The sequence below is a fragment of the Struthio camelus genome, chromosome 3, assembly GCF_040807025.1.
Source record: "Struthio camelus isolate bStrCam1 chromosome 3, bStrCam1.hap1, whole genome shotgun sequence".
NCBI lineage: Eukaryota > Metazoa > Chordata > Aves > Struthioniformes > Struthionidae > Struthio > Struthio camelus.
The window spans coordinates 72,079,051-72,101,903 of record NC_090944.1 but is presented as its reverse complement, the minus strand read 5'-3'; the positions used below and the strand labels follow the sequence as shown (position 1 = coordinate 72,101,903).

At 41.2% G+C, this 22,853-nt stretch overlaps 1 protein-coding gene across 4 annotated transcripts; it reads left to right on the top strand.

Annotated features, from left to right (window-relative positions):
• Positions 1–9: 9 nt before the first annotated feature.
• Positions 10–22,786, top strand: SLC18B1 (solute carrier family 18 member B1). 4 transcript variants are annotated; one of them, XM_068938354.1, is made up of 14 exons: positions 10–652; positions 6,862–7,001; positions 8,344–8,439; positions 10,184–10,257; positions 11,015–11,162; positions 13,928–14,084; positions 14,913–15,049; positions 16,701–16,802; positions 17,845–17,936; positions 19,093–19,188; positions 19,925–19,999; positions 21,440–21,533; positions 21,636–21,682; positions 22,200–22,786. In XM_068938354.1, exons 2-14 carry the CDS (start codon positions 6,927–6,929, stop codon positions 22,270–22,272), a joined length of 1,266 nt encoding a protein of 421 aa, XP_068794455.1. In that variant the 5' UTR covers positions 10–652; positions 6,862–6,926; the 3' UTR covers positions 22,273–22,786. The 4 variants fall into 4 exon arrangements, with proteins under 4 accessions (XP_068794455.1, XP_068794454.1, XP_068794453.1 ...); XM_068938353.1 differs by lacking the exon at positions 10–652 and adding an exon at positions 5,796–5,907 and having other exon boundaries at positions 6,865–7,001; XM_068938352.1 differs by lacking the exon at positions 10–652 and adding an exon at positions 5,798–5,907.
• The last annotated feature ends 67 nt before the right edge of the window (positions 22,787–22,853 follow it).

Sequence of the window (22,853 nt, the reverse complement as noted above, 5' to 3'; positions counted from 1 at the left end):
CGTAGCCATGGAGACGCGGCGGCCCGGGCCGGAGGGCGGCCGCGGATCTTCGCCGCCGCCGCCGCTCGGAGCGAGCCGCCGGCGTCGTGCCGCCCGCGTTTGCCTCCCCCGGCAGCGTGCAGCGCTGCTGCGTGGCCGTTTCGGCCGCCGTGAGCGGCGAGCCGGCGGCGGCCGCCGGCTGCTGTCCGAGCGCGCCGGTTGCGAAGGGCGCAGTTCCTCGTATCTGGCAGCCCAGAGGGAGGTGGAAGAAAATAAGTCGGTTTAATCTCTGCCGCCTCAACGGCACGTAGCTGTAACTGGGACATGTCGCAGGAGTCCCGCGCGGCCCTGTTGCTGTGCCATGCTCACGCACGTTAGATGTGGTGTGTGCACGGGCATACAAGGAGTCAGCTGATTTCTGCGTGAGCAGCAAGTTCCTCATGTCCCAGATGTTTTTTTGCGGAGTTGCAGTCCACCTGAGCTGACCATGGTTTATCACCATGATTACCAGTAACCTTTTCTACAATACGTCCTGCTTCAATCTTTCTGGCATCTTCAAGTGGCAGGAGTGGCAGTTTAGAATTACAATGACTATCCAGCACCCTGCCACTTAAATGCCGGCTAAGTCCCCTTTGTGAGGAGCCACTGTCCACGTAGTGACCCACCAGGGCGGGTGAGTGCAGCGGAGGACGGAAAAAGTGGAAACTGCTCAGCTGCTTCCGAACTGACCCGTCGGGCTCGAACTCGGGCAGCACCACCCTTGCTGAGACTACCTGGGGGAAAGGCCTGGCTGTGGCTGCAGCTGTCCTCTCTCCCTGACAGTGTCAGCTGTAAGGCAGTTGGGTATGCACCCTGGTACAGAGGCCTAGAAGGGGCAGCAGCTAACCAGAGCCCTCTGCAGAACAGCCACAAAGACAAACCGCAATGTGGGGAGCTCTCCTCTCCTGGCGCTCTGAGCTATCAAGGGCAAAACTAATAGGAACGCCACCACCCGTTACAACAGGCCCACAGCCTCCAAAGTGTATAAGACCATCTCCAGGTATTGCCATATAGTGCTTAAAGCTCTGAACTTCTCCGCTGCAGCCCTAAGACAGGTGTTCTTGCTCAGCAGCTCCTGTGGGACGTTTGGCCACGACTTCCCCCTTCCTCTGCAAGAAGAGGCTTTGGAAGTGGGAACATGCCTTTTCCTTCATGGAGACATTCCTTGCACCTCAGAAAACACACAGACTATCATGCCCACCTTCCTTCCCTCCTCCTAGAAAGAATGTTTCTACCTACACACATCATTTAATCTTCATGGGCCCCTTCAAAAAAACCCAAAGAACCTTAATCTATAGAGGAGCTTTTTGTACTGAGTGGAACAATAAACTATTCTTTCCTTTCAACGTCATCATGAGATAACAAAAGGTCCTTAGACAGCCATAAGATGCATTAATATGTCCTATATATGTGTGCAATATATATTCTATCTAGGAGATGGAAGTATGCACATCTGAAAGATTTGTATTACATCTAAGGAAGGAGATAATGACAGTCAAATTATAGTCTAATATTCTGTATGTGGAATACACAGGAAGAGTTTTCCTAGTTCAGTTGCAAGAAAACAAACAGTTTACGATAAAAGTTATCTTCATGTGGAGGGGAGATTTTCACTGGTACTGAATTCTGTGTTGAAATGTTTATATATATAATACAGTAAGTATATGTATTTGTATGTAGGTAATCAGTGATAGTGAGTGGTCCTATTGGAAGTCCACTCTACAGCAATGCGTTAATGTGAACTCAGTGTTCACGTTGGCCCACACTTGGCACTGCTCCAGCTGCTCTACCATTCAGCTCTGCTTCCTACAAGGAGTAGGTGGTTTGTTTGCCTGTACTTCTGTCAGCTTGCAGTTATGACGGTATAACAACCTGCCATTTCAGTGCTGGCATACAACCACGTTTGTATCATATCTGTTTAAACCAAGGACCGCAGTCCAGTGCTGCATAGTGCAATGATAACCGCGTCTCTGCACCCTATATTTACTTGTGGAGTTCTACAGAGGCAAAGGATATCCTTATCTGGGGACTGCTTGCAGAAAGAAGGCACAAAGATGTAGAAAGTTCTTGAATTATAACATTGTTAGGAGAGTACTTTTAGTCTACTTAGGCTGGTTGAGCGCGGTAACAAGCAGAAGGCTAGAAAACAGAGTTTCCAGATGCAGTGCGACAGCCTGGCTGGGATGCTGAGAAGATGCCTGTGTGGGTGCTGGCCTTGGGTTTCACTGAACAGCCAGCCATATCAGGGAACTTACTCAGTCCTCTCAAGATCTGTTCATCTTATAAGTAGTTAATATAACATGCTGCCTATAAACTTGGATTCGAGGAGAGGAGGAACAGGCACAAGATGCTGTCACATAACGTTCAAGCAGTTGGATTTCATCAGGTAGCTGTTCTAGGTGATCTATTCAGACTCATTATCTGCCTGCACACATTTAAAAATGTGTTGGTCATAGCTGCTACCTTCTCTGCTTTCCATTCAGTTTCTTGATTTCTCCCTGACTGTCCCCCCTTTCCACTGTGGCAATGTTCCTCTTTTTTCCCTGTATGATCAAAACGACAACTGCACTTCTGGGGGCTTTTTCAAGAGTAGCGCTGCAATGAGACTATAATGGCCCACTGTATCTCAGCCATCCTCTTCTTTCTCTTTCTCGACTCTTTCGCTGGTCTCTTGCTGTGGTAGCCTCTCTGCTTCCACCTTGTGCCTACCCTGGCAACGACCCATCTTTTCTTCAGAATGCCAGCCTTTGGTTATAGTTTGACTTTAAGTACCATCTTAGAAACTGTAGTGATTCAGGAACTGAATGACGAGCAGTTCAGACAGCTGCACAGTACAGTGAGGCAGTCAGATAGGAAGGGGAGTGTGTCAGCCATGAAAAAACTGAGTTGTCTCTATTCATCGGAGTTCCAAGAAAGATCCTGACACTGCTAACCTCTAAAGCTATGAACAAACCGTGCAAAACTTATTTTCCTCTGACGTCTGTGTTTCTAAGAATACAAAATACAAGCAGTGCTATGAACAATTTCTAATATCACAAGATAGAATTATCTCACTTTTCATTCCAAAACAGCCAAGACTTCTCAGGCTTATGAAACATCATGTCGGAAGCCTCCTCTCAAATAACATCAGTGCACATTCCACCCTAGTCTTCCTGAATAATCATCTTATTTGTTTCCTGGTCACACGGTTCAGAAATATGTTCTGCATCATAAATATTTTTGTGGAGGAAGGTCATTTTTTACCCCTTTTCTTACTACAGATTACTTTTTTTACCCATCTTCTCATCCACAGAAGTCCTGCGTACCATCTCAGAGGTGGCAGATGTAAACTTCCTAAGCGCCTCCAGGAACCAGTTCAGAACAGCTAACCAAGTGCTACTCGAGTAAAATCAAAAAAGAGTTTGCTGATTTTGCTTCCCTTCCACAGGTTTTGTGCACCTGTGGATTTTAGCAAAGGGAAACACCATCGCAGTTTGCAAACTTTCATCGCAAGGGGCTGCTGGTTATATTAAAGCTGTTGTAAACTTATTGCAGACTGACATAAGAAAGAACTTTTAAAAAATTCCTCCTCTTATAATTATAAACACTGCGTTAGTAAACTGTATACAGGCATAGGAAGTTCATAGCTGCATTTCATTATTTGAGCCATAGCTCTCAATAATCACAGTGCATCATTGCTGCTTAGTGTAGATATTAACGATTCCAACACTTTGTCTTTTTCTTGCGCACGTTAACTTCAGGGAAATCTGAATCCATAGGCTTTATGGGAATTAATCATGTTTTGTGCATAATTGTTAATGAGAAGAAGACTGGGTCTTAAAAGTAGTGGGCAGCTAGAGAACGAGCAGAATCTAGGCTGAAGAGAGCAATTTTCATTATTTTCCTTTTGCTGAACTCAGGACCACTTAAAGTACCCTTCCTCTTTCTTTTGGGTAAGGTTGTTGAAGGGGCAGCATCTATGAGAAGGATTTATGTCTGTGTGTTCTTCTGGAGGCAAACAGGAAAAGAGGCAGGCAACTTCGTAGCCACAGTATATGCAACACAATATATTGTCAAAACACATTTCAGCAGAGGAATGTGTGTTATTCTCTGTGACTGCTAAAAGGCTTTACAGTTTCTTAAACTTGTGAAAAGTATTCTATTCTTTCCTGTCACATGGTGTGTGGGATTCTAAAGTTAGATAAATGGGAACATTTGCTCTGAAATGTCCTTATCAGGAATCTTAGTAGTATAACTGGTCCCTGGATGGAATACTGATGGGATAGCCAAAATAGTGCTTTTAAGGAGTAACTACTGATTATTCTCCTCAAACAATACTTGGGCTGTCTTTTTGTTACTATCTGAAGAGGTTCCTTCCTCTCTCCCCAGGTCATTCCTGATCTTCCCTCCTTTCCCCCTATACCTCCCAAAACTTGTGCCAAATGTGTTGATTAGATCACCTCTTATATCTTATCTCCAAGTCTTATCTCCAGCCTGCATTTACTCCTGGCTAGTTTATAGCCACTAATTCTTGTGACAACTGTCGTTTAACTTTTCTGTTACTATTCTATTGTTCCTGTGACTTGCTGAATTTTGTTTCTAAAGGTGACTAGTCATCTTGCTTGTTCTACCAGTCTTAATAAGTGATCTGGCCTAGTAACTACACTAAGTAGCAAAGATGTACTGTGATCAATGAGTCAGCCTTTCTAGTGGAAGACAGAGGCGTTATAACCCTTTTAAAATAGGTTAATGGCTGTGCTTACAAGACAAAGTCAGCAGTCTTAATGATCAGTAATTGCCAGTCACATCTGAAGAATCTTAGAGTGCAAAACTTGGCCAAAGTGGTTGTGTGTCTAGGATATGTAATCAGGCCAGTCAGCTGTACCAAAGCATATAGTCCCTAGGACCAGTCCCTCTTTGCTGTCAAAGCTTCATTTAGCTGCACAGGAGTGGCAAGTACCTCCTGGGTCATCAACCCCAGCTCCCTGCTGTCCGTAGCAATCACAGTAACATATTCATAAACTGGTTTAGCCCATACTTTGGATTTATACTTCCATTGGGAGGCTCTTCTGGAATTTGCATTCCTCCGCTTGCTGGAAACATCCTTCTAATGTCAAAGTTAAGTTTACTCGTAACGAGCAAATGCCCGCTTGTTCTTGTGACAGCTTTGCTTGCTACCCCTTCTGTTATCTTTACCTGTAACATGTTGAAGCTGCTGTGCCTACAGTACATGAGCTGCTTTTCTTGTTTTGCCGGGTCCAGTAAGCAAATAATTAATTCAGCTGAGCCAGATGTGAAGTGTGTATTGGGAGCCAACTGGTTGTTACCAGGCGGTGTGAAGCCTGGTGGCAGTTATACCACCACCTCTGTGAATCACAGTTCTGCTCCTGCACAAGTGAGTTTGCCAACACATTTCAGTTCCAGTGTATGCATTTCCAAAAATGGCTGAAATTTCTGAAAATTCCACTTTGACTCGACTGCAGCCGTCATTGATGAGGAACGTTTGGCTTTTTCCTCGTTTACTTTGCTTTCCTGGCCCTACCTGTTTGGGAACGGTACTCTCTTTGGCTCTTGGTACTCTCCTTATCAGGGCTGGCAACCGGCACACAGGCACAGGGGAGCACAAAAAGCCCAAAGGCGGCCCAAACCCTCCACAGCAGCCTAGGAGCTCCCCTCCTCCCCCGCTCCCGAATCGCCTTTCGGCCCCGGCGCCGGCGCTTTGCTCGCTCCCGGCCGGAGGGACGAGGCGACGGGGTGGGCGGGCTGCCCGGGGCTGCCCGAGCATGCTCAGTGGCGGCGGCGGCGGCGGCGGCGGCGGCGGGAGCTGCCAGCCGGGGAGGCGGCGGGAGCGCGGCGCGTCGCCCATGGGGAGCCAGGCGACGGACGGCGCGGAGGTCACGGCACCGCCAGGTGGGAGCGGCGGGGTTCCCGCTTTCCTGCCTTCGGCCCGGGCCGCGGGAGGGCGGCGGACGCGGCTCCGCGGCGCCTTCTCGGCCGTGCTCGGGGCGCCCCGGCGGCGGCGGCGGCGGAGCAGCGCGGAGCAGCGCGGAGCGGGCGCCGCCAGCGCCGGGGGGAGGCGCGGTGCTGGGGCGGAGGGGGGACCAGGTATTCCTCCTTCGCTGCCGAGGCTCTGGAAGCTCCCGGTAGGAAGGGAAGCGTTTTGGGAGGGCAGCTAAAGCGCGCAGGGTTTAACAGCGCGCTGGTGCGGGGTGAATCAAGCCTCAGTGGCTGTGCGAAGGGCCCGCAGGAAAAGAAATCCCAGAGTATGAAAGCAAATCAACTGGAAGTTCCCTTTGGGCTATGTCCAGCTTGAGCAGAAGACACAGAATGCCGACCCGTTATGTCTTAATGTGTTTTATTTGAGAAAGGATTGTAGTCTGCACTGTAAAACAAGGCACGTGGGCAAAAAGTGAGGAGCAAGGCTCTCTCCGTTGTTCTGTTACGTAATCCGGCATGTTACATAGCAGGGTTCAGGTGCTGAGACAGTGCCCCATGGGTTATGATTCAGTGGGGTTATGTGTGCTAATGTGCTGGGAGTGCAGCTTAAGCTCTTGCAACAGCACCTGCACTTTCAGTGAGTGAAGTCTGAGGGTGGCCTGCAGGGTTTCGGAGATGTATTAAAACAAGTTCCAGGGCTGGAGATGACTCTCCGTTTATGCAGTGTTTTAGTACTGCGTTGAGAAGATGGAATCTTTATGGCAAAATTTGTATGCCTGAACTTAGGAGAAAAGTAGTATACTTCGACTTAATTGCAAGGGCCAAGAAGGTAGAAGTCTTGTATAAATGTTTATTTTCAAACCTGGTTTATAAATTGTACCTCCTTTTACCAGGTTATAATATAAGCTTGTTTTGTTTTGTTTTAAGAAGATGGCATACCAGAAGCGCTTGGTGAAGAATCGGGAAGATTTACCAGAGAACAGCTATTTACAATGGTTGCAACAGCTTCTCTCAACTTCAGTTCAATGATATGCTATTCAATCCTGGGTCCCTTTTTCCCTGCAGAGGTAAACCAACAATTTAACCAGCTACTCAAATTTTTTTGGCATGTGGAAACTTTTTAGAAGATCTTGAGCATCATAGAACTTTTGTGGCTCTGTGTGAGCTATGAGTTACACTTTTCATTTGTGGGAATTCATAGTAGGAGACTGATGCTGGCTAAAATACCTCAGAATGTGTGTAGTAGTGACCGGGATCCTGTCTATAGGCTAATGCCATCTTCCCTGTGGCTGCAGAGGAGCCAGGAGACTAATAATAAGGCAATGTCTGCTTGCTTGGCTTCAGATATGTTCAGGGTTTCTGATAAGGCTTCAGTTCAGCAGCTTTTTCCTGCTGTCACCTGTATAGTCATAGCTTCCACACACTCTAAAATCCACGAAACAGGTTTCTAAGCTGACATCCAGTCCTTAGTAAGGAAAATGTCAGATTACATTGGATTATATGGACAAAATAGATGAGAGAGAGAGAAGGAAAAATATGTGCTCGGAGAAGTGAAACCATATTTTGTCCTGTGTTGCATAGTAGTTTGGTGGTAGAGTTGAGATTAAAACTCTAGCCATGTCTTGACTTGCACTGCAGTGCCTTAGCCACTCAGTGACTTTTTTTTTTTTTTTTAACTACCTATCGTTAGCTCGTGTTGGCTGTCTTTTACTGTGTTAAACTTACTGGACTGGCAACTGATGAAAAAAAAATCTCTCATTGTGTTGAGTGAATGCAATGCTTAAATAGGGATGAAACATAAATTGTCATGATGCCTTTGCAGCAGAAGTCCGTTTCTTTCAAGGCCAAGTTGTTCCCAATTATTCAAGCTCTAACAGAAAAATCTTAAGATCGTTTCTGCTCTGAATATTCCAGTGAATTGCCTATACCGTAGGAGTGTACTTGGCCACTGCAAGGTCTCTCAGTTGGACGGGTAAATGATTTGCCTGGTGTTTGTTATGGGAAGATGTGATACAATGAAGATAAGCTTTTCTGTTTGTTGCCTTCCCAACGTGTGAGGGATCAAAGCTCTGTAGCTAGCTCCGTTTAAGCTGGTGCGCAAGGAATCTGTATATGAAGTCTGGTCACCTGTTCAGCAGTACAGCAAACATGACAGAATTTCCATTTCATTGCAGAATGAATGTTACTTTTCCCTACATTAAGTATAACTTAAATAGAGGGACAAAATGTCTTTAAATTATTATGTTATTACCTTATGACTTTCTATTGCCTTTGAAAAAGAAAATAGCGTTGTAACTGATCTGATGGAGAATTAAAAAAATAAATCAGTGCAAGGCTTGAGTGTTATTTGCCTCAAGAGTTTACCTCCATTTTTACTAAGTTGTTATCTTTTTTTTTCTTCTTCTACAGGCAGAAAAAAAAGGTGCCAGTAACACAGTTGTTGGCATGATTTTTGGATGTTTTGCTTTATTCAATTTCTTGACTTCTTTAATCTTAGGAAATTATGTAAGTATAATTCAAGCTGTAACTTATTTCTATGATGACAGGTTATTACCTGAAGATAGTTCTCTAAGGTGGAGAAGAGAGGTGTCTCTTCAGCGGTGCCTTTGAAAGTTTTGCTCCACATTAAGTGGATCCTGGCTAGTCAGTCTGAATGGTGCTAAATCTTGTCAGTACAATTTAAAAATTACTCTTCGCTGCAATTCTTGAAGATAGCGTAAGATGGCTGACACATCTCTGTTTTGTTATTCTGGTTAATTATTTTGTTTACTTCAGAGTAATCTGCTCATCAGTTCTTTATTTTACTTCCTTTTTCCCCTAACCTACCTCTCCTCCCTTTTTTTTTTTTTATTTATTGCACTTATTTATTCTGTTTGCCTTGGCCTATTTTATAAGGGCTTTGTTTTTTCTTCTTTAGTTTGCTGCATCCATTCTTCTTTTCTGGTATGTTGCCTTTTCATAACATTTCTTCCTGTTATGACTCTCTGCTCCTTAACTCCTTTTCCCTCTCCTCTTCATTTACCTCAGTATGAGGTAAGTGTCTCCATTTCTTGCAACTTAAGTTCTCACACAGATTCAGCATTTTTTTTCTTGACGGAGAAATTACGAATGAATTACGTAACAGTTTATGTGTTTATATGCTGAAGCACTGCTGTTAGTAATTCCTTGCCTAGACTTGCTGGTGAAGGTCCTTATACCCTATATAAGTTGGGGCTCCTGCAGTTTCACCATCTTCTGTTTCTTTGGCTGGACAGTCTCTCCCCTGACCCATGGTGAATGATTTCCTCCTGAGGATGAGGTGGCTCATCAAGATGTCACACAAGTGCCATTGGTTAGTTCAGCCTAAGTGCCTGGGATGACTTTCAGCTATGGCACAAACCTCACCAAGTACTTTGTGGATGGGAGGGAGCTGCCTTCACTAAAGACGCTGAAGTGAACAAGTTTTTATCAATAGAGGTGCGTGGTCCTGCAGTCAGAAATCATGAGAATTTCACTGAAACTCAGCGGAGTACTGGCTTCATTAATAACGGCTGAGACACAACGACTTTGCCCAGGCCTGAACAAGACAAACAGTCCGAAATGTCTGCTTTCCTTAGGGGAAGGTTATAGCACGGAATTACAAGCTCAGATATACTGTGTTACTGGATTGAGTTAGCCTTGTGGCATGCCTTTCGTCATCCATCACCCAGGTGATAGAGTCTAAAATGAATGAAGATGAGATCTCTTTTCTGCTAATTTTGAGAATGGGAAAGGCTGGAGTTAACCATGTTTCCTATTCCAAAGCTTTGTGGTATTCAAGTTCATGGTAAAATTGCTTTTGAGCCAGCTTCCCTTGACTCTTTTCTGAGAGAGTCTCCTCAGCCTCTCTTGTGCTGTAAACGTGGTGGGTGCTTCACTGCTAACTTGATATCAGTGACAAACTGGAGGGGGATTGTATTGCTTTGTGTAAATGATTGTTTGTAGTAATGAATGCTGCCGTAATCTGCTGCTGTACGGAAGCTGCAGCAAACAGCTGTGAAATAGTTAACTGTACCAATCTGAAAACTGGGTTAAGTCACTTAGCCATTTAGAATATTTTTAGGTTCAGTATTGTATGAAGGCACACAGACAGGAGCAGTTTCTCCAGATCTGGTAGTTGCATTTTCTGTGAAATTCCCGTAACATTGTGAATTCTTAACAGTAATGTACTTGAAAGATTTTTGATTTAGCTTTGAAATAATAACCTGTAAAGATGATATTTAATTTACAGCTTACGCAAATTGGAGCAAAATTCATGTTTGTAGCAGGGATGTTTGTTTCTGGATGTGTTACAATTCTGTTTGGGTGAGTAGTTTTTGGGTTTTGTTGCATTTTTTTTTCCCAATTTATTTTCATCCATATGACAAGGTGTTCATAAAACAAAACAGGAGACTCTTATGGGCATCTTTTGTGTGTTGGGTAGATCACTTAACTTTTTTGCATCTTTACTTTATCTCTCTCCTTTGTAAAGCAGAATGAACACGTCTCTCTCTCAGTAGGTTCCAAGGTTTGTTTCGTACTTTGAAAGCAAAGGATGAAGGTCCTATATATGTAAATAGCTCCCTTAGTCAGTGGCAAGAAATCTGTCAAAGTGCAGCAATAAGGGAAGTATTTATGCATAATATTTTAATTATTCCTTTCTTTAAAAAAATGTGGATTGCAAATGAGAAGATTTACCAGGCAGCCAGTGAGGGTAAGCCACTCATTTTAGCAAAATAAAAGTTTTATAAAAAGTAAATGGAGCCCTTGGTAGTTTTAACTTGTTACATCAGGTTCCTCTCACAGTTGCTTGGAAAAGCTATGAAATACAGCAGAAAGCATTAGAGTTTTTCGCAGGTTAGGAGGGCGCTACCTTTATCCCTTGCCCTTTTCCAAGGGAGAAAGAGAAAACTGTCAGAAAGAATTGGCAATGTCATTCAACATCTCAAATATGATTCAAAAAGATGTAGCAGTAGATAGCATTGAGACTCTTTTTAACTGTGTCCTTTAACTAAGAAGTAGTAGTGTTGCAGAAGCTTTTGGGAGATGACTTGTCTCCTCTTAAGAGCTTACTCTTTTGCAGAATGCTGGACAAGGTGCCCAGTGGACCAGTGTTCATCAGTTTGTGCTTTTTAGTAAGAGCAATGGATGCAGTAGGTTTTGCAGCAGCAATGACGGCGTCATTTTCAATCCTTGCAAAGGCATTCCCCAATAACATAGCTACTGTCATGGTAAGTGCAAAAAACCAACATGATAGCTGAATACCCACAACACAGTGAATTACCTGTAGGCAGCCTAGAACCAGTAGGATAAGATTTGCGCTCTCATATTCAGGTTTATTTGAAATTGTCATGTAATGTTCTAGAATTGTGATTATGAATGAATAAGTTTACACGTTAGCATAACTTAAATAGAGTGTAAATAATCAAGCAGTACGTTTTTACTTGCTTACGTTTTGAAGACAGCTCACTGAATTGATGGTGGTAGTAGTAATCTCCTCACCTGAAACCAGATTATTAAAATTATAATGCGTCTTTTAATAACTGCTTCCACATGGATGATAGGCATATTCTTGGCTCCAGTTTATTCAACACATTTGAATAATTCATTCAAATAGTGTTAATTTAAATGAATGAGAGATCCAAAACTGGAAACAACCTTGGTTTTGTTCCTCTTGCTTAATCCATTGATAAAAGTGATAAGATATTGATAAAAGAAGAGGAGAGCTAGAACTTCTTGAAATCTGAAGAGCGCTGTTTGTGGTCATCAATGATTCAGTCCAATTAGAGATTACCTTTATTTAAATAGCTTTTATATTTTGGGGAAAAAAAGCTATATATTTAATAAAACACTGCTTTTTCTGTCTCTTCATTAATTCTGGTTTCAATTCAAATATAGACTGACACAAATAATTGGGTTAAACTTTAATTAGTGAATAAATGTTAAGAACATCCTCCAGAATATTTAATAAAATTGAGAAAGTTGATACTTTTATTAAGATTCTTGTTAGACCATATAGTTGCTTGTGTAAATGTATATACAAATACTAGATAGTAAAAACTACTAAATTCAATCAGCAATAAGGAACTAGCATTTTCTTTGAAAAGCAGGTAATACATTGTTGTCATACTTTGGATTAATTCAGTCAATAATGTTAAGGTTTCCTGTTTGCAAATTTTAAAATGTAATTTAAATAGGTAAATAAAGTAACCTAGACTTAAAGGAGCCTAGTTGGAGTTACAAGATGTATACAGTTGTCTATCTTACCATCAGACTTCAAGAAAGAAAAAGATCATAAACACTAATGGCAGCACAATAAAAATGATGCGTTGCTGAAAACAGTAAGTGGTGGTGTAAGTCACCTCAAGAACACAATTGCAGATATAACACAGCTGTGGCTTGGTAGATACCTTTGCTTAACTATCAGAAGACATGTTGAGAACTTACAAAATGTTAGTTTGCCGTATTATATACTGTGTGGCATGTTCTGCATAAGAATAAAACCTCTTCCAAGTCATTCATGTAGACTTGCTGTCCTTAAACTTCATCCCTTCAGAATGGATGTGACAAAGAGCTCCTGCTATTATGTTTAGCTGCCCTTTTGGTGGTTGCAGAAGCAGTAGGCAGAAGGAAAAGCTGGCTTGTTAAATCAAGATGCATCTTAGGGTAAAATAAACCAGAAGGAATGGATGAGGAATTTTAGCCTTGCTTTCTGTTGCCTTTCTTGATATGGCCAGAAACTAAAAGCACTTTTCCTCTCCTTACCCTTTTGGTACCAGCTTTCGGCTCACTTTTTACTCATTGGATGCCCTAGAGAATGTGTGGGGGAGTTATTGAATGTAGGCATGTTAGTCTTGTTGAAGTGGGAAGTCTAGCTTCTGTCAGTGTTGTCTCTTTATCAGAGGAGGTATACAACCGCAAAACGTAAGCGGTATCACTTTTCATACAGTATCAGGTGTACCCTGATGTGTACTGATCCAATGCCTTATTCCCCTGAAGTGGATTCATTAATTCAGTAGGAATGAATGATGCATAGCCTGATTTTAAATTGGAGTCTCCTCAAATGTAAATATTTTAATCTCAGAGCAACAGAAGTAAAGCATAATTTGAATGCAGTTTGGGTGCTCCACTCCAGAGGTACTTGTCTGCTCTCGCTTGTATCAGTCAAGTTAAAGCTAAACAACTTCCTTATGTAGATGAAACTCTGGCCTTTGTGAGTCCCAGAAGTTATCGAAACTTAAGTAACTGTTTTGACCAGCTGTTACTTGTTGCAAGGGTTGGCCTGTGCATTGATTAAGGAAACTTTTAGGCAGGTATTGACAGTGTTGACCATGGTGTTGTAATGCAAGGAGATTTGAGTGCAATTGTGTTACTCTCCTTTTTTTTTTAAAATTAAGATCTGATAAAAGAAGCAAGAGTTTTTTTTGTCTGTAACTTAACCACGCTGAGTTTTCCCCAGTGCAATTTCAGTGTTACTCCTTACCCATAGTCACTAAATCTGAACAGTTGGTTATGGAGGGAAAGCTTTAACTTGAGACATCTCACTCATCCTACACGATATGATTTATCCAGGTAGGCTTGTCTGAGTCCTCCCCCTCGGGCTGTAGTGTAACTCTGCACGTGGGAGAAATAATCACTTCAGCCTGAGTTGTCCTGGAGACGCTGTCTATCAGTAGAGCAGTTGTTTTGCCTCAGGAGTTAGACACATCTGGTGGCAGCCGAGTGGCTAACGCTGCAATGGATTCAAATACAAGTGGTTCTCCGTAATGAAGCGAGAGAGGTAATAGCTGTTACCCAGACAATTGTAAAATTCCTTTTGCTAACCCCCTTTGTAAAGGTCTGTACTGGCTGTTATTCCCCTTAGTGATGAATTCCCTCTTTTTTTAGCCTGACTGCATTGTATTTCTCCTCAGATAAGTGGTTAGCTTTTCATTGTTATATTGGAATTTCTTAGCAGACTTACTTTTTCCACTTTGTTTTCTTTCTCATCCTTTAGGGCAGCCTTGAAATTTTTACAGGGCTTGGAATGGTGCTGGGCCCACCTTTAGGTGGTTTTTTATATCAATCATTTGGTTATGAGGTCCCTTTCATTACACTGGGGTGTCTGATGTTGGTCTTGGTGCCTGTGAATATGTTTCTGTTGCCAAAATATGGTAAGCTTCCTTATTCCTCCCTCCTTTGGTTGGTCAGCTTGAGACAAATGACTGCACTAAACCTTAGTTTCTCATGTATATAACTGTCCCTTATTAAAACAGCAACTTCTGGAGTCTGATGCAGCTCAGAGGGCAAAGCTCCAGCTAAATTAATTTGTGATCTTGATCAGGCCCATCTTTTAATGCTAACTAAAGTTAATGCATGCAGATGGCCTAGAAAGAATCCAGCCTCCATTTCTGGTTGTCCATTTCTGCAAACATTAAGCTGTCTATATAGAAATGAACTGAGGTATTTTTTTTATTTCATTGTGTCTCCTTAGCTTCAAGGCTTGTAAAGGATCAGTTTTATCTGCTTAGTATCAGCTTGTCATGGTAGCTACTTGAAGAAAGGCTGGAGATGTTTTGCGTGGAACAAGAGAACTTGTCATGTTTGAGGGGTTAATGCTGGAAGCCCCCCCTCCCCCCAAATTACAGGGAGAGCAAAGGGGGTTATTTATATGGTGTAATGCAAGATTTGGTTAATGTGAATGAATGTTACAGTTAATAAACAGAGGTTTTAACTGTAATGGTGTAAATTTTCCTAAATTTTACATAGTGCTGTTTGGAACAACAGTAGCTTAAAAATAAGTCCTCATGCAAGATGATAATTGTCAGGTTATAACTGCATAATAGTTTAGTATTGGCTTCCATTTGCTTGTTAGATAACAGGCTTAATAGGGCTATAAAAGGGAAAATACTGGATTTTTTGTTTGTTTTGCAAACAGGAAAATGAGTCATAAGCTTATGCTGTGCAAAAGAATGCAATTTTCTCCCCTTCTCTCTTGACAGATTCGATCCCTAGCAAGGATTCCTTTTGGAAGCTCGTTCTTCTGCCAGAAGTCTTACTTCTCTGTCTTACTATATTTTCTCTAAGTGCATGCTTGGGCTTTTTGGATCCTACAATGTCTCTGTTTATCCTAAAGAAGGTAAGTCGTTTTAATGTGCAAGAAAGTAGTGACTTCCTAAATAGTGGATAACTGGTTATAAATCTAGTTTAAATACTGTAAACAATGTTAAACCTTATGCAAATCCACTAGTTTTAATTTGCTTTTAATAATTTGATTTCCACAGTACTGACAAATCACAGTTCCCATTTACTTCATCTGTTGCTGCAGGGTTTCAGTACCTCTGAAAATGAAGAAATCTAGGGCCTTTAAAATATATGTTTCCCAGTTAATTTCAACTGCAGAGTCCCTTCTCTGAACAGGCACAGCAGCTGGTTTTGTAAACTGGGATTTTTCCTTCTTCATGAAAGCAAATTCTGTGGAACTGCAACAGTCACTAACAATGTTGTATCCGTAGGTGGAGACACTTATTTTGGGGGATAGGGTGTCACTGCTTTTCTTTCTTTTAAAGCGATGGCAATATTAAAGTGCTTGCAAGTATTGCAACGACATAGCCTGCTGGTTCACTTTTTCACGCATTAGAAGGCAAACGCTTCCCCCTCCCCTACTGTCCACAGGATTTAAGATAATGAATTTGAAGTAAGCAGTCCTATGGTTCTGTTACAGCCTGAAGTCAGGCAATGCTTTTTGAATGGTTTGTTTATTAATAGCTTCCCTAGGGAGTAGAGTTTTGCAGGTTGTAGTACTGCTGTTACATTTTTTTCCTCTCTAGTCCAGCATTTAGTGTGTTCATCCAGGATGGAAGAGACTTGGAGCTAACCTGTTCCTTTACTAGAGATGTGAATGTATGTCTTGACCATCCAGGCAGGATCTGTAACTGTCCCCCTGTAGAATATTCTGCAGCGATGTGGCTCTTGTGCTGTCTGCCTGCTTTGTGCTAGCAGACACTTGCTGTAAAAGGACTGTAGCCCTCTTGATGAGTGTTTTAATCACTAAATTAGAGTTATTATCATGTTATTGTATATGGCAAGGAAATAATGAATACTTATATAGTCCATGCCACATGAAACACCTTGTAATACCTTATAAGTGGTAGTTAAAGCACTCATGTGAGAAGCTAGTACACTTTCAATTCATTCCATGCTTTGCTTCAATATAGGAAAGTGACTTTACATTAGGAAACTGTAGACCTCAGGGTGTTTGCAAAAAGCCTCTTATTCATTCTCATGAAAATCCTCTAGCTGAAAAACCCAAGCTGTGTTTTGCAGGACTGCTTGCTTTAAAGATGCACTGATTTGCAATGGATGACTACTGTATTTCTACTTTTCTAAATGAAAATAAAACTGTTTGGAGACGTAAAGACTAAATCCACCTAAACTTTTGTGTCTGAAGTGTCTTTTTCAAATATGCCAGATATCGATGTTAGAATCCAGTGTGCTGGCCTAGGGATAAAGATCAGTGTTACCTGTAAGATTATTTAGGCTTGATATATGTTCAGTCATGTCAAACCTTATCATTTCACACTAAGATGTGAAAGTGGAAGAAGGCTGGAGCTTTGATGACTTCAAATATTTCACAAACCTCTGTATGATACAGTAAAACCCGACACTAAAAATCATGCATGGATTTCAGCAGTTTGACCTAAAATACAATTCTTAAGTTTTCCTTTAATAAATGTAGCATATGCATTCTTAGCTTTTTTTTTTTTTTTTTTTCCTCTTTCTTTTCATAGTTCAAACTCCCAGCTGGTTATGTAGGCTTAGTATTCCTAGGTTTGGCACTCTCGTATTCCCTTTCTTCTCCTTTCCTTGGACTCTTAAGCGACAAGCTGCCAGTGAGTACTCTCTTGTTGTTTGTGTAGCGTTAATAAAGCACTCTGTATACATAGTTAATGCTGGAGAATTTCTGATATTGAAAAAATAGACATGGGCCCAGTACTGTAAAGGGATCTATCTTTCAGCCCCTTACACGTGCACTGAGTCCTCTCAGCTTACAGGTCTCTTGTGCAATGTCCAGGTAATAAAAGAAAGTCCAATGTTGTAAAAACAGTGGACAAGTATCCTGTAGTTAAAACATGTTGAACTTTTCTGGTGGACTAAACATAGTCCACTTCCCAGCCAATATGGAAAGTGAGAAAACTCATCAGTTATTGCTGGGTTTTTTTTCTCCTCTAATTTATCAATTTTTGGGAAAAGGAATAAAGATATTCTGGCCTGCTGTATTGACTTCTATCTCTTAAAAAATGTATTATCAGAATTAGATGTGTATCAGCACACCTATTGGTTATGGCAGGAGAGCTAGCCTGTCATAGCTGGTTTTCTAGCTCTGTTTAACTGCAGCATAGGAATCAAGTTGAACAGATATATCTAACACTGCCTTGTTGACAGCCGTTTTTGAGTGATCAGAGAAACAAAACAACCTAGACTTTGTGTTATCTGCATGAATGGCAATGCCAATTTTCTGAAGCTTTTTTTTTTTTTTTTCCTGACATGAACTAATAATGACCTTTGATCATATGTTAGAATTACATGCAATGCTAGATGGTCTTTCTTATCTTAAGGAAGAGTAAGACCTAAAACATTTTGCTAGCAGAACAGTATCACTCCTTACTCAGCGTCCTGAAGAAATCTCTGTATTAAGCAGCTCCTGCCAGCGATTGCATTTGTGGCAGGGAAAAATGAATTCGGTGTTTCTTGCTGTGTTCAGAACTGGCAGAGAAATTGTGAATCCCTAGCTGGTGTGTAATGATGGTCTCTATAGGAGCAGTACTGTTTAAAGGATGAAGATTTAGAAGAGAAGGATTGGGAAGGATGAAATTGTTACATTACAAATTCATATCTTTAAACTACATACCTTTTTCTTTTGCTCTTTCACAGTACCTCAGGAAGTGGCTGCTGGTTTCTGGAGGCTTAATAACAGCAGTGTGCTTTTTCATGTTAGGACCTGCTCCTGTACTGCACATTGAGAGGTACAGGATTGCTTCTTCTTGAACCATATCCTTAAGTGATGTTTTTGGTCACAACTATAATGACATAGTCATAGATGTCAACAAATCTGTTGTTAGCACCTCTGACCATGAAAAAGCAGCGTTTTTTTTGCTTCAGACATGAGACTATGAATGTACATCAGTGGAAGCATCTGAAAACTGAGGTGTGGCTAAAATAGAGGAGAAATAACAGCTTCTTAAAATGGATCCTTTTTCTTTACCTTTTGTTCTTGTTAATGCTCATGTTAATATGTGCCAGGTGGGAAGAGTGATGCTTCATATTTTCTTTGGCATTGCCAGTTCTGTGGCATTTCCAGTGCATTAAAACAAAGTCGTCTTTCTCTCTTATTTTTATAATCTCAGTTTCTTAAAAGTTTATCAGCTATGGGTTTTATTTGCTATGGGTTTTATTTGGAGAAAGTTTTCTCTCTCCCTGTGTAGATTACTGGAGAAAATGCCAGGATATAGCTTTGATTTCAGCTAGCTGAATGGAGACTGTGTCAGTCTTACCTGAACATTGCATTGCCGTGTTAATTCATAGCAAAATGTACTCTGCTACGTTTGTAAAACGGCTATATAATCCTTTTGTTCTAGGTTATATACTCTGTTAAAGCTGGTGATAGACTTGCTAATGTGTAGAATTAGTCGGCCCTTTCCTCCTAGGCTCTCACTTTTTAAAGAGGATAATGCATTTCTAACTGAGCTGGTGAGGAAAAAGAAAGCAGTAAAATCCTCATTCAGTAACATCTTTTGAGGCATAATGCATTAGGCTAAAAACTTCACCTGCAAAATCCTTCACTCATGCAAAAAACCAAGTCTGGAGTTTGAACATACGTGTTGCTGAATTAAACTCGTTTGCCTACTGCTTCTGCGCGTGCTCCTCATAAGTTGAACTCCATTTGATAAGGATATATTTGACTCAAGCGCAAGATTTCAAAAATTCTTTTACAAACATTTTTTTATGTGGAGAGCCTTATTTTCCAGTCCTACTGTTCAGTTAAAACAGAATTCATTTTGGCTTCAAGAAACTTAGTTTTCTCATCAGTCATGGAGAAGTGCAGCAACGTTCAGTCAGATGGTGTGATGATTTGAAAAAGATTCTTAAACAATTGACTATTTCTAAGTGCCTCTTTTGCAGTCAGCTGTGGACTTTTGTCCTAGTGCTGGTTTTGATTGGCTTTTCCCTTGGCATGAGCGCTATTCCAGTATTTCCAGAGATACTGCACTGTGCATAGTAAGTAATTTTGTCCAATATGTCTTTCATGTTACCTTTCATAGTAGAGAGCTCAAGTTACAACATATTTTCAGGAGTGAACGTCAAGTGGGATTTTGGTGTGGCTTTTTTCTCCTTTTGAGGCAAAGGTAGTACATAATACTTAAAAGCTTACGTTGCTTTTTGTCCTAATTTTTTTGATTGACCAGCTCAATAAGACACTGTAGTTATGTTCCCAAATACAGTTTCAAAAGTGTGTATCTGTGTGCTGTTAAGTGCTCTGAAGTTCAGCTCACTTTGGTTCTCATAGTAGGGGCAACCTTGGTGCTGTTTCCTGTAGGGATTTATTTCAGCTTCTTCAGCAGATTAATATCCAGCAGTTTTCACTGGATTTTCAGGGTGCATTGGCATTAACAACTGCACCTGCATGAGTCATTCTTGCTCATAGTACAAGGTCTGTGATATGGCTTGGCAGTAACGATCTAAGATGGGCTTTGTTTACTCTTGTATTAAAGTATGTTCCTCTTAGATTTTAAGAAGGAAAGATCTTGTTTTATCTGTCATGTGTTACGCTTGACATATGGGGAATGAGTGATGCTGTGATAAACAGACATGACTGCTGTGCACTCTTGTTTGTCACTGCTTAAGTGACAAGTTAAAAGGAGAGGGGGAAAAAAAACTATCCCTATAGAGGAAGACTATAGATTGAGACACAATGCTGTATTACACCTAGTCTAACTGGTCTGTCTTTCCATAGTGATAATGGATTTGAAGAAGGTCTGAGTCTGTTGGGACTGGTGTCTGGGCTCCTCAGTGCCATGTGGTCTCTTGGGTAGGTATACAGTCACCTTTGGATAAACTGTTAGTGTTTGATTGTTCTACGCTATTGTCACATGAAAGCCTGCCATGTCATGACTAAAAATCTTTCACTGCAGGCATTGTTTGGACCTTGGTTCAAAAGGGTCTTACTAAATAGGTGTCAGGGTAGACATGTTAAAACATAACTTGTTGCTCAACAAAGGGAATGGGCTCTGACTCATCTTCCTTGAAATGTATTGCCCTTCATATCAAAAAGCCGCTCTGATTAAGCGGATGTTAGTTTGCACTTCTGTGTGGTCACTTTTATTAGCACTGAAACCTTTAATGTTTAATATTTAGACATGTTTAACTTAGCAGATGCTTTACAGAGCTAAGTCCTCCTACATAGAATGAGGTAGGCAGCATCTGCTTCTGACTTGGTTCTTTTCTCCCTCTCTGTTTCCACGTTTAGCTTCTTTTGTCCTGCATAGCTTAGGACATAATTTTCTGTTCTCTTAGAGCCTCAGCCATTATTCAAGTTCTGTGTTTGCATAGCTTAGCAGAGCACATCTGAACGTCTTACCCAGTGGTTATAACAGAAGTGGGTGAGAGATGCTACCAGCAACTCCGTTCAGAGTTGTCACTTAGTGGGGACAGACACAGATCTACTATTGACAGACACTTCCAGTAATATTTATCAGTCCTTGTAGTCCTCTGTGACTTCTAGTGGGTTTTAATGGTACAAATTTGCACTATTTTGAAAAATAACTGAAGAACTAGCTGTCCTGTTTATCTGGTCTAGGATTTAGTGCAGGTACATGTAGTACAAACCTACCAAAATGCAGTTTTCTGCTGTTACCAAATATGTTTTTTGTTATATGACTTGATCCCAGGATGTTCCCCTGGTCTTATAGCATTTTGTCCCCTGCTTTAGCAGGTGACCGTGTCATGTATCCCTTTCATAAGGTGACAACAGCTGCATAACTTTGAGGACATTTTTACAGAGGTGTGGAGGTGCAAGGAGGTTATGTACACCTCAGCCTGGTAGTGACTGCAGTGATGAAATCTGCCACAGTATCCTTGCCACCTGCCTGTACCCATCAGTCTTTTGTCTTGAAGTTTGGAAGGTTTAAATTTGGAGGGATGAGGGTTTAAATTTCTTTTTGTGGCAGAGGTGAATCTGTGTAGATATCCTGTTAAAGCACTGTCCTTAATGGTACCTCTAAGCAGTCCTGGATACAGGAAAGAGTGTATTTGGTGCTATGTTTGGGAGGAGATAACTAAACAGGTTTATTGGGGCTGGGCAAACAAAGAATTGATATTTATTGTGGATTATAGAAAAGGTAGGTCTGTGGAAGACTGTCTGTTGACAAAGAACAAACCAATGGAAGGAGGCCACAAAGTACAACCTGCTGATAATATGATCTGTTATTTTTTCTTTGGGATGCCAACACCTTATTTTGATTTGGTGCAGTGCATTTGTAGGTCCCACTCTAGGAGGTTTTCTATATGAGAAGCTGGGTTTTGAATGGGCCTCAGCCATCCAAGGGGGATGGTCGCTGTTAAGTGTAAGTAATCACAAATTTTTGCTTGTTATATCGATTGGAATTATAAGTTATTGCATTAGGTCATTATTATTATTAGGATTGTAATTGACTTTTTCCTCAAAGGGACTCGCAATTGGAATATTCTATATCATTGAGGCCACAAGGAGGAGGTATGCTGAGATATTTATTCTTTCTTTTACTTAAAAGCCTTATAAAACAAATTTGTGAAAGATGTGCTTTCATTTTTTCCTTACTACCAGCATGGTAATGACAAAATGAGCAGTAAAAATATTGCTTAAATTCTTTCTTTGTATGCTTTACTAAATCCCCACTGAGCTAAACAGAGACTTAAACCAAGTAATGCCTGTTCTCTATCCGGTGCTGGTTCTGCTGTGCAGGGCAAGCAGCTGGGCTTGCTTACGTTAGAGAGCAAATGCTATTGATGGTTCCTCCAAGAGGATGTCTGTGAGCTGTTTTATGTCAGTAGGAATGACAGATTTGAAAGCTATTGCTTGCATGTATGTGCTTGCATGTGTGTGCGATAGTAGGGAACCACATTCAGTGATCCAGGCAGCTTTTCCCGTGTTGCATCTGGCTTTTATGCTATCATGTTAGTGTTACATAGAAATAGCTAAAGAATATTAAAACTGATTCTTCCCCCTCCTTTTATTTTCCCTCTGCAAATAGTTCCAGTTCCAGCCTGCAAAACCTTTCTGGCAGTAATGAAGAAAGAACTCATCTGTTGGGTAGTGAAACATAGCCGGACATACTTTTGGATTCTCTCTTTAAAACTATTGCAGTTTAACTCAGTCTTGAGATGAGTGGACTTAGAAATGTTGCATTAATCTCGAGTTGGGATACGTGATCCACTAGTGAACAATCAGTTGTCATTTACTTGTAGCTGCATCTCTGTTTTGAAACACTAAACACTGACTACCTTTCTTTTTGGAAGTCCTCATGTGGATTGACTGAACTGATAAGTTACCTTCAGATGTCAGCCTGTTTGATCGTGTTCCATATGCAGTGCACCATATGCATGCAGTGCACCACTGTATGTGAAGAGGTGTATTTTCAAATGTCTTAACTTCTACACTTGAGTCTGCTGTGGGTTATTCTCAGATAAAACTACTGGTTTTCCTACCATGATTTTCTGTATCCTTTTTTTAAAGGATCCTGTAATACTTCAACTGATAACATAAAATGTTGAAATGGAATTTGAAAAGGCAAAGCATTAAGCACAATAGTGTTTACAATAAAGCAACTTTTTTCTGAAATTCTGTGAACTTTCTTAGACAAGGAAAGCCTGTAAGACTGTGTCTAGCAGTACCTGCGTTATGTGAA

What these genes read in the sequence shown, in the direction of transcription:
- SLC18B1 (XM_068938352.1), top strand. Translation starts at nt 5,862, where the DNA reads ATGGGGAGCCAGGCGACGGACGGCGCGGAGGTCACGGCACCGCCAG. An exon ending in GTCCCTTTTTCCCTGCAGAG is followed by an intron (nt 7,002 to 8,343) that starts GTAAACCAACAA and finishes CTTCTTCTACAG; the next exon opens with GCAGAAAAAAAAGGTGCCAG. An exon ending in CCTGTACTGCACATTGAGAG is followed by an intron (nt 17,937 to 19,092) that starts GTACAGGATTGC and finishes CCTCTTTTGCAG; the next exon opens with TCAGCTGTGGACTTTTGTCC.